Source organism: Pithys albifrons, chromosome 15 (assembly GCF_047495875.1).
Source record: "Pithys albifrons albifrons isolate INPA30051 chromosome 15, PitAlb_v1, whole genome shotgun sequence".
Lineage (NCBI taxonomy): Eukaryota > Metazoa > Chordata > Aves > Passeriformes > Thamnophilidae > Pithys > Pithys albifrons.
In genome coordinates this window covers 5,571,795-5,586,560 of record NC_092472.1, presented here as the reverse complement: position 1 = coordinate 5,586,560, position 14,766 = coordinate 5,571,795, and the positions used below count along the sequence as shown (strand labels likewise).

At 46.3% G+C, this 14,766-nt stretch overlaps 1 protein-coding gene across 7 annotated transcripts in view; it reads right to left on the bottom strand.

Moving 5' to 3' along the window:
- The window catches only part of LOC139679183 (rho GTPase-activating protein 7-like), a 54,567-nt gene that overhangs the window by 6,364 nt on the left and 33,437 nt on the right, over positions 1-14,766 (bottom strand). For 3 of the 7 annotated variants that reach the window (XM_071570662.1, XM_071570660.1, XM_071570661.1), the window contains exons 2-11: positions 14,025-14,096; positions 12,672-12,753; positions 11,109-11,172; positions 8,565-9,916; positions 7,959-8,126; positions 7,103-7,262; positions 5,589-5,787; positions 4,461-4,680; positions 2,635-2,749; positions 302-365 (exon numbers count right to left, since the gene is read on the bottom strand). In XM_071570662.1, the coding sequence (XP_071426763.1) occupies positions 324-365; positions 2,635-2,749; positions 4,461-4,680; positions 5,589-5,787; positions 7,103-7,262; positions 7,959-8,126; positions 8,565-9,916; positions 11,109-11,172; positions 12,672-12,753; positions 14,025-14,096 (2,474 nt within the window). In that variant the 3' untranslated portion in view covers positions 302-323. The other 4 variants (XM_071570664.1, XM_071570665.1, XR_011699154.1 and 1 more) reach the window with 3 other exon arrangements.

Genomic DNA, 14,766 nt, shown 5'->3' with positions numbered 1-14,766 from the left:
CCCCCTTAAGAGAAAAAGGAAGAGAGAGAGGAATGAAAAGCAAGAAGCAGGCAAGGGAAGAAGAAAAGAAAATACGGGGTGGGAGGAAGGAAAAGAAGAGAAAAAGAGTGTGACTTCAGTGGCTGCAGGTACAGAGGCACAAGTGGCTGTGGGCACAGCTCAGAGCAGTTCTCAATGCAGGATCCAAAGCCCATGAATCCCAAACACCCAAGGATACCTCCAGGAAACCCTCCAACCACTGTGCACCCACCCAAACTCCCAGAAACAACCTTACTCTGGTCATCCCCCCCATCCTCTTTACCTTATGTGCAGGTCACCTGGCCTTAGATGTCATCTGTGGTGGTACAGGCAGGCAACAGTTGTACCTGGAGGAGCAAGAAGCCCAGGGGAGGAGCAAATCAGTTAACTTCATTGCCTCAGAGGAAAACAGAAGGGAAATGCCTTTTCCCTCAGCAGCAACATTTTGAATCCCTATGGAGTTGGCAAACCTCTATGCAGGGTACATACTGATAATGGGTAACTACAAGGAGTCACAGCTCCTGCCTTTGCCTTGGGATTTGTTGGAGGCTGTACTGCAAGCCTACTAAAAAACCTTCAGACTCCAAAAGCAGCACAGAAATGCAGCCTTGCTACCATTAGAGAGTAGGTGTTGCATTGATAGAGGTGCTCACTGGCACAGGTATGTGTGTATGTATATGTACATACATATATGTATAGGTCTATGTAGATACAAGAGATCTGTATGTATTTATCTGATGTCCCATGTTGTTCCCCATAATGACAGCTGGGGCAGGGATGGACTGTCACAGCTGGTCAGTGCCCAGCACCTCACATGGTGAGCACTGGCTGGCACTTGAGCAAGTGCAGACCTGTGCAAATGCTCCCTTCCGAGGGCTGGCTGAGCAGTGCCCACAAACCCACCCTGCTGGTGGCAGCCATGTGTGCTGGGGGCCCCACCAGCTGTCCAGACCAAGTGCTGTGCTCCCTATCCCCCTCTGTGCACTCACCTTCACCCACTCCCCTACCATGGCCGTGCACTCCCTCTCAGGCTTGGGCAGGGCTGGGCAGTGCCTCTCCAGCCCTACCTGGGGGGTGCAGGACAGGCCTGGGGATGGCAGTGACGATGAGCTGAGTCCTCACAGGGGCCGAGGCCAGGCCAGGCAGGGTCAGGTTCAGTCGTGGAAGCAGCGTCAGCCACAGTCCAGCAGTGGCCACGGTGACCATAGTCCAGGTCTGGGTCCAGAGCAGCGGGTGTGTGTCCAGGGGCACAGCAGAGGCTGCCCTGCTGAGCTGCCTGTGGCCTCCAGCAGAAGGGGGACAGCCTTTTCCAGGCAATCCCCGAGAGCTGGCACCAAATGCCTCCCCTGGCAGGGCAGGGGGCATTCCAGCAGGACCCCAGCACCCCTGGGTGAGGGGCACCCTCACAGCTCAGGGCTGGAGTCAGCAATGCTGCTGGCAAAGTGCCCTGGTCATAGCAGGGGATATGGGATGTCCATGTGTCTAAGGGTAGCTCAGAGTCCCCAGGGGCTATTCCAGGGAGCCATGCAGCAAGGGACAGGACCAGCTCCCATGCTGACCTCAGGGTACAGGGCTGACAGCAGGTTCAGGGCCAGCAAAGGGGTTCAGGCCACTGCTGAGGAAATGGGGACCTGTGGTTTGGCAGGGAATGCACAGGGTCACTTAGGAACCCTGTTCAGTTTGGACACTCATACCATGGAGAGATTGGCTCCCTGGAGACCCCCTGCTCTGGGGAGGGGTGTCACTCAGAAGACAGGGGCTCATTGTGGGAGTTAGTGCTGGAGGAGCCCTGGGGCAGGGCCCCACATCAGTTCAGGGCAGCCATGGGGCAGTGGCCCCTGCCCAGATGAGGTGCTGGAGCAGAGCTCGAGAAGGTCCGAGCTGACAGTCAGGGTGCACCAAGGGTAGATGGCACCCCTGAGGGCAGGGGACCAGGTGTTAAGTGGGATAACAAGGCTGACAGGGCAGCTGCCCAGTCCCACAGAGCCTGAGCTGGGCAGAGATGGCAGCCAGGGTCAGCCGAAAGTCCAGGTAATCAAACACATCCACGGTGATGAGGTCCGAGGTAGAGCCAGGAAGGTGAGTCAGCCAGGGAGGTCAGGATCAGGTCCACGGACAGCAACCAGGGTCAGCCACAGTCTGGCAATCACCAGGCAAGTCCACAAGGATGGGCAAAGTCCATGGTCAAGCTGGGAAGTCAGTCTGTGGGCCAAGGTCCAGGTTCAGATTAATGGGGTCCATGGCCAGGCATGGCTGTTGCTCTGGCCAGACCTCAGGAGCAAAGCCTCAACTTCAACCCACTATCTGAGAAGGAGACATGGCAGCCTTTATCCCAGGGCTGCTCTCTAAGGTGACTCCAAGCCCAAGGAGTCAAATCCCCATTGTTGTTGGGGATGTAGAGAGGAAAGAAGGAATGCTCACACAGACCTTACAAATAGTTGCAGTGAACCTGCAATGACAGCGATTTTCTCTTTAATAGCATCAACAGGACTCCCCTGTCACAGGCTCAGAGCAGCAGCTGGGCTGGGAGTGCCCTCTGAGGAGCAATGGCCCAGCTGCTGCTCCAAGCAGCCCACCCACCTCAGGGCTTCTGCTTTGCAACAGCGAGTGACATACCTGGAAGAGCCTGTTGCACTCCATTATCATGTGGGCCAAGCCCTGTGTTGCTGCCAGGTTCTCACTCAGCTCCCTCTGGTCTGGCTTCCCCAGGCTGCACTTCCTCTGGCTGGATCTGTGGAGAGGGGAAGGTGAAAGGAAGGCTGAATGAGGTGCTGGGAATCACATGGAGAACACACTGCACAGAATGACCCATGTGTGCCATGTAGGGGCTCGTGTCATGTTACTGCAGCAACATCCACAGACAGAGCTCCCTCCCAGCACACCCCAGAAGTGTCCAGGGTACCACTGACCAGTAGTAATGGATGCCTAAGAAAGATAAGCCAAGGATTTTATTCCCCAAGAATGTCATCACACACTTGGGCAAGGACAGCAATGACCCCAAACTGATTTGTGTGTAGCCTTCAATATCAGTCTCCTTTGATACCTGCAAAGCTTATGTAGAACTTTTTTAATCCTTTGGCCCAAACCACACTAAATACATTTCAAAAACAGTGCCCTCTTTTAATTCATATTTATGATATGACATCATTAATCCAGGCTTCTGAAACTTTTATGTGTGTGCATTCCTGCCAAATGGCTTGAAAATTGGGTGGAAGATAATAATGCTCAGCGCTGCTCCTCAGAGTCAGACCTGTCAGCTCACATCCTTTGAAGTTGGAACCCTGCACCAAGGCATTAATGCACAGCTACAGCAAAGCTAAAGCTTCAAAGCATCCTGGCCTCTAAACACTGACAACAAAGAGAAAACTTTATTTCTATTTTTGGTCCTAGCATTTCAGAGTACTGTTGATGTATACCAAAGAGATACAACTCCCAGAGTGTGACTCCCATGAGCAATCCAGCAGGACCTGCTGCCGCTCCATCGCATCCCCAGCTGCCTTCTCAGTGTCCCCATGGCTGCCTTGCCACGAGCTGGCTCAGCACAGGAATGCCCCAGGCATTTTCAGATGTTTTACACCATCCAGAAGAAAATCCTTAGTGTTTTCTTTCTGCTCCTCTGTGCTCTCCAGAGCCTGAAAGATGCCAACAGCACATCTGACAGCTTCTGCTTTGGGACTAGTCCTTCAGATCTCCAAGAGAGATGTTTAACCCCCCACACTGATGGGTGCACAATGCTCCCTTCACAGTCAGCTGTGCTCCCCTGCCCTAACACACATCTGTCCATAATGCAAAAGCACAGAGCAGAGCAAACAGCCCTGCCTCAGGGGGCCAGATAAGGCACGAATGCTCTTAGAGATTATTTGTCTCCTTTGGCCCAAGGGCACCTTCCTCCCTGCACGTACAAACTAGGGATGTTATGCAACCCAGATACTTTTACTTATTAAGATAAATTTACAGAATCCCTGTGGCTTGATTTGGCAGGAATGATCGCCTTATCACCCAGCAGAACCAGCACCAGTAGCTCCTACATTTGCCAGGAACCTGCAGGGCCTTAAAGCGGCACCTGGGCTCAGGTTGCCAGTGCAGGAACACAATTCCAAAGGCTGGCACCACTTTAAAGCCAGTAGTGGGCCACAAGCTGGGTTCCTGAGCATCTGGACCTGTGCACAACCATGGAGAATACAGCAGAGGTGAGGGACACACACAGGCTGGTCAGCAGCACAGCACTGGGGACTCACACCTGCCCTCTGCATTGGACAGTGAGGGCCTGGATCGCTCCATGCAGCTCCTGCTGCACCTGAGCAACCAGATTTAAGGCAAGCCCCATGAACAAACACACTATTTCCCCCTCCAAAGCCGACACTGACCCTGGGCCAGCCAAAGAAAGCATTGCTCCAGCAAAGAACTCTGGACAGCAGCACTGAAGATCAAGATATCAATACCTAGTGGAGGAGGAGGAGCTGTCCCGCCTCAGGGTGTTGAGGTGAAACAAAGAAGGTGCAAGGCAGACAGCAATGTTGGTTGGGGTCATTTGGTTTTCCTCAACAAAAGCAACCACATCTCTCAGGAAGAACAGAAGGATTTTCAAAGCTTCTCGGTTTTCCTTGGGGAGAAGGAGAATGGCAGCCTGGACAGCCTGGAACTGCTGATCCTTTGGCACGTCTGAAAACGGAAAAAAATATGAAGGTCACACGTGGCTTGCAGAGGCAAGAGGAGAAATGGTACCTTTGATGTAATGGCCTCTCCTTGTCTGCTGGGAAGTTAGGGACAGAGAGATGTATGAACCTACAGGTTCAGTGCCCTGCTTGGGATCCTGCTCATGGATGCACAGAACGGAAGCAGCCCAATTGACTTATATCAATAAATGTCACATGGTTTAGGCTGCAGAACCTAAACCATGATTTCTGATTTCTCCCCTCAGAAATCTCACACTTTGCCTTTTGGAACCTTTTCTCAAAAGCAACAACATCATTAGCCCCTTCAGCAAGTTCCTTCCCCAACTCAGCTGCTTTTTGAGAGTGAATTCCTTGAGGGCAAAGTACTGGAGATTGAACCTGTTTGAACTTTATGAAATGTGATATTTCAGCTTCACATTTCCTTCTTTTTGGGGTTGAATCTCCAGGACAGTAACAATGTGAGCACAGCCAGAGAGCTGCTGGCATTTCCCAGCAAAGATGCTGTTTCACAGGAGCTGTGCTTGGGCACCCTAATAAAGAAATGTCATCAATATAACAGGAGTTCTTGCACAAGGAGCTATGTCACACCTTGAAAAAGGGAAACAGATTATTTCTTCATTTTGCATCAGGAAATGACAGTTTAAAAACACGGTTTAAGAAGGCATGTTATTACACACTCATCCTTCAAGGAACAGAAATAGCTGGCTCACAGGATGCAGATGGGAAGCTCTGAAGTCCAGAGCCACAATTAACTCATCTTTTCAGAAATGCCCTGCCTGACTTGTCTCCTCTGACTGCTGGGGACCTGGCACTAGTCCTAGTCTGGCCATTGCCTTGTACAGCTGAGTATTAAGACATCCAAGGAACTGGAAAACCACATCTTTTGTTACCTACATTGGTAGATGTGGAGGAAGGATTCACAGAGCCTGCTGGTAAATATAGGCTCAGGAAGGTCTCGGAAATACTGCTTCACCATATCTGCCACATCAAATGCTGACTGCCCTTCGTAACAGACGTTGTTTGGGTTGGTTTCATTCATTTCTCTTAAAGACAGAATCCTGGATTTAACACCGGATTTTCGAAACAGGCCAACCTGCAGGTAAAAGAAAATATTAGAGGCAAAGTAAGGAGCCATCAGGAGTCAAACTTCTGACAAATAACTGATCCTTCACCTTCCCTTTGATAGCAAAGACCTTATGGCAGTATGTCTAACACCAAACACTTTCATATCATTAGAAGCAGCACAGACATTCCTACCAAGCAAACCACACCTGATGCCCACAGAACCAGCTCTGACATACCAATTGTCATGTTTGTTTGCTTTTTATTTAATGCAAAATTACTCTTTTTGACTTTTAAAATCAGTGTTATTGACATCTGTCCATTTGCTTGTGCAGGCTCTGTTCACATGTGGCAGGGGCAGGTTTAAATACACCAATGTGTGTCCATCCAAACACAAACACACATCAATGACTGTGCTGGCACAAACTGACTCAGATTCACGACATCTAATCCATCCACAGACTGGCAAAGGGCATTGCCATCCTGAGGGGAATTAGGATTTTGGTTTTAATATAATGGTCAATTAACTTTCAGGCAAAACCAAGATTTAGAATTTTCCCATGAACTCGACCCCAACACAACTTCTGCTCACAACTTCCCTGTGTGCCACTGAGACAGTATTGCATTTTTGGTTTATTTATGTTAACCAAATGGATACCAGGACCTCAAAATGGAACACACTAGTATTGTCACCTCACAGAACACACATGCTTTTGTACTTTGCCATGACATTTTACACACCTAGACCATGGCCAAGCATAGGAAAACAAAAGTCCTCTCTTTAACTGGCATGTCTTATGTCACAGGGTCTCCCATTTCTGCAGCTATGCTATAGAAAAACCATATGCATCACACACTTCCACTGCCACCTCCACTTAGGGGATAAATACAGAGCTGAGATCCGCAAAAATATGTTACAGGCACTGTTGTAATGTGTTTTCTCTCTGCTTAGTGGTACATTTCAGCTGAAACAAGGTTAATTTTCACATTAGCTCTGGCACTACCAGCAACCACAGAACAGAGGGAACAATGTCATTGTCTGGCAGATTTACCTCCTTAGGGAGCAGAGACATGACACCTCCCCAGGTGAAGACAGCCTGACTGCCTAAACCAGCTGCAGAGGCTTTCAGTGAGGCAAGGCACAAAAACACCACACAGGACTAAAGGTATTCCCAGAAGGAATCAGCACTATGTCCTCACAGGCTGCCTGCTCAGACCTACAGTTTTCTGCCTGTTCAAAGCCTGAGGACAAGAAAGTCCTTCACAAACGAGAGAAGCAGAGTCTGGCTCCCTGGAGCAGATCCATCCATGGCCCAGAGCTGCTCTGGGCTGCCTTGAGTTCATACCTGGTCAAGAAAGTGGCTTCTCAGGTAGTCCAAGGCTTGCAGTATCCCGTTGGGCAGTGGGTGGCTTGTTCTCTGCACATTCAGCAGTAAAGGAACCCCAAACACATTTTTGTCCTTGTAGTCCGAGGCTTTTGGTTTTTTAATGAACTTTGGTATGGTCCTGGAAACAAAAAACAAGTACGTGCAACTTATTAGGTCTCCAGCACATTCCACCCGCTGCTGTTCATGCATGGGACAGGACTTAGTTGTACCTTGTCACAGCCCAAATCCTGCCACAAACCTGTACACACAGCACCAGCAGAGAGAGAAAACCAGTAAAGGTGATTACAGGAATTACTTCCTTATTTCCTTACAGAAATTAGCTTTAATAAAGCATCCTCATGGGAAATACATTCCATCCCTTTAGGGCACTGCAGGATTTTTTAACTTTTTTTTATACTCAAGTATCACAAGACGCGGACTGATGTTTCCAAGTCCTCTGAGCATCTGACTTAGTGACTGGTTTAGTTCAAACAAAGACTCGATGCTCTAGAACTGCATTTTCAGCCTAGTCAGCTCTCGCCTCAGGACCCACAATCCCTATGAAGCACCTCTGACAAAGCCCTGCAAATTGGGCAAACTTAGAGAGAAACTATAATGTCCTTTACAGTCGGTAACAGCATGACCATCAGCAAGGAGCCAAAGTTCAGCCCACAGGAGAGGAAACCCTGGACCCTTGGAAATAACCAGGAAGCTGCCAGAGATTTAATAGGATGAAATTCCTCAGCTTTAATATCTGTAATCTAGACAGGCAAGGAAATTCACTTGCTTGCATCAAATCCTCTCTTTTCAGCACAAGTTGTATTAGACAACTTACCAGTTCCAGCCCTGCTTACTGGAAGGGGAATATCTGTCCATTAAGGCAGTGAGTCTCAACAAGGCCAGCTTTTGTGTCCGGGCCAGCTGGGCAGCCGACTGGCCATCCTGGATGGAAAGGCTTTCCAGGTTCACACTCTCTTCCACAGACCAGTGTTGCTTCCTGTGCCTATGGGATAAATATTGTTCAAGCTTAAGACCATTTCCATCATCTCCATTAGTTTTCTACCTGCATCTGTGAAGCACCTGAGACTCTAAAGGACCTGCATCTCCCAAGCACCACAGTTAGTTGCACTTAAACAAGCTACTTCCCATCCAGGAGGTGCTCTGGCAATACAAACAACTTCCCTAAGAAATCCAGTGAGCTGGCTCTAAGGCCTGATTCCAAATATCTGAGTGCTCATCCAGATCATGACTGTCCTACTTTCAACAGATGTCCCCAGAGTGCCCACAGACCAGTGGCACCAGTGCTACCAGTGACACCAGTGGTACCTGGCACCAGCAGCAAAGACCCTGCTGCCCAGAACAGACTCGAGAATACTTTGTTCTGGCAAAGCAATCCTATTTTGAGTGGCCAGAATTGAAGGGAAACACAAGGATGGCTGACCTGTGGGTCTTTCCAGAGTCTGTGAAGTACGTCAGGTCTGCAGCACCGACCTCCTTGCCCAGGCCACAGCTGTTCTCTCCTTCAGTGTCCCCTACAGTCTTATCTTCTGAGTCCTCTGTTTCAAGAGAGCTTTCTTTAGGGGAGGATGGATACAAGGAGGTCAAATCACTGGCAAAGTCAGAATCCCCATCCTCTGAGAGCTTCTCTGTCCACTGATCAACCAACTTTCTGAGACCGTTGACATCTGCTATAACATTGTTCAGTTCTGAAAAAACATCATCATCACCAACTTGTGCTGCCTCCAAATTATCAAGGTCAATATTGGGCATGTTATCATACACACTTAGCCTGTTATCTGAGCCTGAAAGGGGACTCCTGGGGGCTTTGGGGTCCTTGGAACTGCTTCTGCTCCGGCTTCTCCTGCACCCATGAAAACTCCCAGTTCTCCAGTTGACAGAAGAGTTGTCTACTGCAGACAGGGAGCTGTCTGTAAGTGTGGTGGGGAAAGTGCCAGGTTTATGGCCTTGTGGTATTTGAAACATCTGGCTCTTCTGTAATGTCATGTTATTTTTCAGGTTTTCTTGAGCTAGATCACTCCCCAGGAAGAGCTTGCTGGAGTCTGTGTGCTCTGCAAGCATCCCCCTTCCTTCACAGGGGCTGCTTGCTTGTGTACCAGGACTTGGAGTGCTCACTGTGCTGCTCTGCCCACACTGATTGCTGCTGTTGCAGCTCCGGGGAGAAAAGGAAGAATTGTTCTTTGTCTGGATGCCAGAGAGGTCAGAAATATTTACACAGTTCAGCATCTTCATCTTTTCTTCATTAAGCCCTTCCAGAAGAACAGGTTCACTTATTATGGGTTTGGCCTTTGACTGACCACTCCTTAAGTTGCAGCTCCTTAAGTGCAGCTTCTCCATTTTCTTTAGAAGGCTCTTCCTCTTTTTAGATGGTGACTTATCCAAAAACTTTTGCTCATTGGTGATATTTAAAAATTCACTGGGGGGAGGAGAACAACTGAAAGTAGAGTCCAGTGAGGGTACTTTAACTGAGGAACATCTCGAGGAGCTCGTACTGGTTTCCACATCTTCAAAAGGTTTTGGGGAGCTAACAATGTCACTGTCAGCACTGCTGGTGCTGTGAATTGAGGACACATCGTGCCTCTCTCCATGATCCAGAAACACACTGTCCTCCTTGCTGATGATCTTCAGTACTGGACTGCTTGGGACTGATGCACTGGCACCTTCCTCTGCTGGGAAACCTTCCAGGCTCTGGATTCGAGACCACCTCTGACTGCACCTCTCATAAGCCCACCTACTGCTTATTGCACAAGGTTCATCATCTTCAGAATCGTCACTCTTAGAAGGAAAAAACAAAACAAAACAAAACAAACAAAACACAGTTCAAGGGCAAAGTTTGGCAAAGTTTAAATAACAAAAAAAAAAATTAACAGAAAAGGAGATTTAATTTTCTGCCTACATCCAAAACTTCCAAGACCAACATATAGAAATGAGACCATTCAGTCACTGAATGTCTGCCCTGAGTTAGATGAAAAAACTGCTGACAAATGCTCTCAAACATGCTGACAAAGCTGGTTAAGTTTACCACAGGAAAAGGTGGAGGATTTGATCTAAGGGTCAAAAATCCTGTTTTGTGGCATATCCAAAGACATGGCATTGTATTGGGTTTACATGACTTTTCCTAAAGCCAAACAAACACGCTTTCACAGTTCTGTGACCAAAACTCATCCATTGGCAGTGTTTGGCTGTGGGGCTGTGGCTGCATCAATATCTGTGGCACCCTCTTGGATTCCTCAGCCTCCCCTGGCACCTGTCCCAGTGCTCCATTGGCTCTACTGTCCCCATCCCAAGGGAACACTGGGACAGCAAAGTGTTAGAGATGGAACCACCTGTCTCTTCTCTGTGGGCTCCCTCTTGTCCCATTCCTCCCTAATGACAGAGTAGAACTTTCAAATAAAAATCTAGACATTTTTCCAGAAGATGGCATTATTTTCTTACTAGTCCAGCATCTCAGAGTTTCCCAGCCAAACTGTGACTCTCACTTTGTTTTGGCTGCAGAACTTTTTGTGGGAGGGGACAAATCCACCACAGCTAAAACCCATCCATCTTCTATTGGCTGAACATTTGGGCTGTCCATTTAATTTCTTTGCTTACTCAGCAAGAGTGAAATTTCACTTTCAGGACTTAAATAAAGTGTGAAATTACATAGGAAAGCAATGATAGACATGTTGAGGTGGGGCCTTGGTGTAACTGTTGGATGCTAAAGTGTGTCAAATCAATTTTTAAAACTGTTTCAAACCCCACCCCTAACCTACGTTAAGAAGTTACAAAATGAACAATGCATAATTTCAATCTCCATCTCTATGTTTTTCAGCAGAAAATGCAAATGGAAGAGCTTTGCAGGATGGAAGAGAATAGAGAGGGAAGTTCAGAAGCTGCTAATTCTTCGTGCAGTTTTCAAAACCAGGTTTTTGATACAACAGCTGAGCACATTTTTAATGAGAAGAGTAACTGTGTTTTACAAACATACCCGTCTCCTCTGACGGCTTATTTCCACTTTCATGGATGCACACCTGTTCAGTGTGTTCAGCCGTCTGGGGTATGAGAAAAAAGACAGAAGTTTTAAGTTTAAACTATTTTATTTCTTGAAAACAATCGTGTGCCAATACAGTCGTGATCTTCTGCCACTGAGCTTTAATTATTGGTGTCCATGACTGACATTCTGTTAGAGGTTCCTCATACATTTTGCCAAAACCAGCACCAATAACAACCCCATGATGGTCACACTTCCAGTTCTGCCATCTTACTAGAGAAGACAACCATAATTAATCATTTAACTAAAAAAAAAACCCACATATGTGCTTTAATGATTGTGAAAAACCATATTGATTTAAGACTTTGAAAATGAAAGAAAGTCTGAGTGGGCTTGTTAAAAAATAACTTTTAAATAAATGAAGACATTAATCTTATTCTTCAGAAGGACTTTATTATCTATTATTTTAATTAAAGCATGTGGAATCAAAAAGATTGAAATCCTGAATCTGGGCACACCCAGAGCCTCCAAGGAGCACCCAGGACAGAAGTGACTTCTCACATCTTTTACCTCCTCTAATTATCACAGACTATTCTGAGTTGGAAGGACCCACAAGGATCATCGAGTCCAAGTCAATGGCCCACACAGGGGATTGAACCCATGACCTTGGCATTATTACAACCAAGTTTTTAATCAACTCAGCTAATCTCAAGTCATACCAAGCAACAAAACAGACCCAAAGTCCTGGAGTATCTGCTGTGCTTTAGAGATGTAAATGTGAACAACTCCTCCTGGTGCTCCTGCTGCAAGCAGGATTTGAATTCGGGCGACCTGACAGCACAGAAAAGGACCAAAGTACTTTGCCAGGAGAGGAACTTTCCAGTCCCTTAAGAGTTATAAAATCTGATTTCTGCTGAAGAAACTGTGCTGAACAATCTCACAAGGACAATGCCTCAGTGACTGCTGGATGAAGCAGAATGCCTTGCACCACCCTGGCTCTTCCATGGGGAAAGGCCAAAGGGCTGTGGGTTTGCCTTTCCACTGACAATGCAATTTCACTGGTGTGCTCTGAACAGCTGTGCAAAACAATAATTTCAAATCAATACCTTTGCTTCTCACTTAAACAACATTCAGGGAAATAGAACAGATCTTGTGCAGGTGATTTTTTTCAGTCTATCAGCTAGAACAGATTTTGGCTGGCCAGAGGAAATTCCTGCACTCCATTATATGTGATCCTGGAGAGCAGCCTGTCGTGCTTGCAGGGAACTGATTATTTTTTCCCAGCCTGCAGACATCTCATGTTACAGAAAAGACAGATTTGATGCTCAGTATAACATCTCCAAGATCTTGGCTGAAGATGTGCAAACACGTGGTTACTTTGCTTTTAAATTCTTAAAACAACTAACTTCACTGGTACTAAATCATGTGCTTAAGTGATTTCCTTCAGTCACAGAATTGGTGACTTTGCAAGTCTCTGGCATAAACAAAGGCATGAAAAGATGAATGACAAATAACTGTGGGGCCTGGAGGTATTAAAGATGGTTGATATTTCATGTTTACCTGAATAGTGATTCAATGGCATCTCCATCTAAAAATTCATGATCTTTCCTTACAGTTTTTACATCAATGGGAAACTGCATATCTGTAAACAGAGAAGTTGAATCTGAAATCTGAGTTTTAATTGCAATTTCAATTTTGCAACATGTTCATCACAGGTGTAAGGAATCTAAATCTATTTCTTTAGCTATATATTCATACAAAGATCCTTCAAATAAGTGAGGTTCAGTTTCTTTGGGCAAGTAGAATAAATGCAGGGACCTGCTTGCTGCTATTAGTTACAGGCAGACAAACACTTCTGCCTTTCCAGGAGCCTGCAATGACTAAGTGGTATAGACAAAAATACAAAATACAAATAGAAATACAAAAAAAAGGCCTAATTTTCCTAGTAAGTAAATTAAACTTCAAGGTAATGCAAGGGATTCATTTTCCAGAAGCAATGGACATTTCCAACACACAGCTTAGAGAATAAAATCTGCTGCAGTCAGACAGGAAGCATTTCCATGAGGCAGCACATTTTATAGCACACAGCTTTCAAATGCAGCTCTGGGGCTTGGCTTCAAATTCTCAGTTTTGCAGTGAACAGGGGGAGGTGGGAATGACAGCAGGCAGAAGTCACTGAAGGTTCTTTTAAGTATAGCCCTTTGATAAAATCTTGCTTAAAAATAGATTAGCTTTTGTTACATTCAGTATTTGTAACAATAAATATATGTTGAAGAGTTTTAAGGTAAAAGCATAAATGTGGCCTGAAAATTATACAAGTTCTTAATAAATCCATTCTTCCCCCACAAGAAATAATCAATCTTCGTAGATTTAATGACAGGAAAATGTGCTGAAATTCCTTTTTTCCTTCTTTTCCTTTTTTTTTTTTTAATTGACTGGCTGATGCTGAGTATCAATTTTAAATGCTTATGATTGCAAGATGATTTTTGCAACATTCTTTTTCAACAGATCAATAAAGCAATCTGGCTCAGAGGGCAGGCTGGAGAGCCTCAGAGGAGTTTTGGTTGTAATCAGTGGCTGGAAAACCACTCCAGCACTACAAGTAAAAGAGCCTGAGAAAATATAAGCAACTAAAAATCACAAAAGCAGAGATTTGACTGAGTTACAGTCTAACAATGGGAAAAGCAAACCAGGAAAGATTTGATCCTTTACAGAATTCTACTGAGTCCCTGCTGAGATGTCCCTTCTGCAAGAACACACACCAGCTTCCTATTTTTCTGAAGATTTGCATGAATATATGACAGAATTTGGAAGTGCCTCCATCAAAATTATCAGGTTCTGAAACAGATTATTTATGAGAACAGTTCTGCTCAAGTTCATCGCCAGCTGCTTGACGAGTCTTTGTGATCATACCTTCAAAGAGCTGAGCATACTGGGGGAACCCGGCAGCTCTCAGCCAGTCACAGGCTTCTCTGGCTTCAATCTCTGCAAGGAGAACACACAGTTGGTCATGGGCAGTGCTCACCACAGTTAGTGCTCTCACAGCGTGAGCTAATTGCACCTGGGGGATTCTCTGAGGGTCTTGTATATCAGTGTTTTGTTAGGATACCTTTAAACAGGAATAAATCCTTGTGTCCAACTCACTTCCATGCACAAGGCCCTGGAGCAGCCATAGGATGGGTAAGCAAACATAGGAGAGTCTGGATGTGAGCACATACTGGGGATGTCCTACATCAGTGTGCATCAGCTCCCCTGAGACACGGAGGGTGAAGCATCTGCTGCATGTTGAACTGAGTCACCAGAGAAGGTGTGGAACACACATCCATGCCCTGGCACAGCAGAGCCCCTTCGTGCATTCCAGTTCTGAGAGATGGTGATAAGACACAAACAAATCCTATAAATAAACTTAAAATGCTATCACAAGGTTAATAACCCTGGTCACGGCCTAAGCATTCCCAGAAGCAGAGTTCTCAGGAGTACCTGTTGCTAGGGTCTATCAATATTTATTTCCTTGCCAACTACCTACGCAGCTTGGCAGTGACTGCAGCACAGCAGATGTCGAGAGTTAACTGCTCCTTTTGCGACAATTCCTAAAGCCCTGTGGCCAGTTCTGTACCATTCCCACTGAATGGAACCTCAGAGACTCACAGAGCAC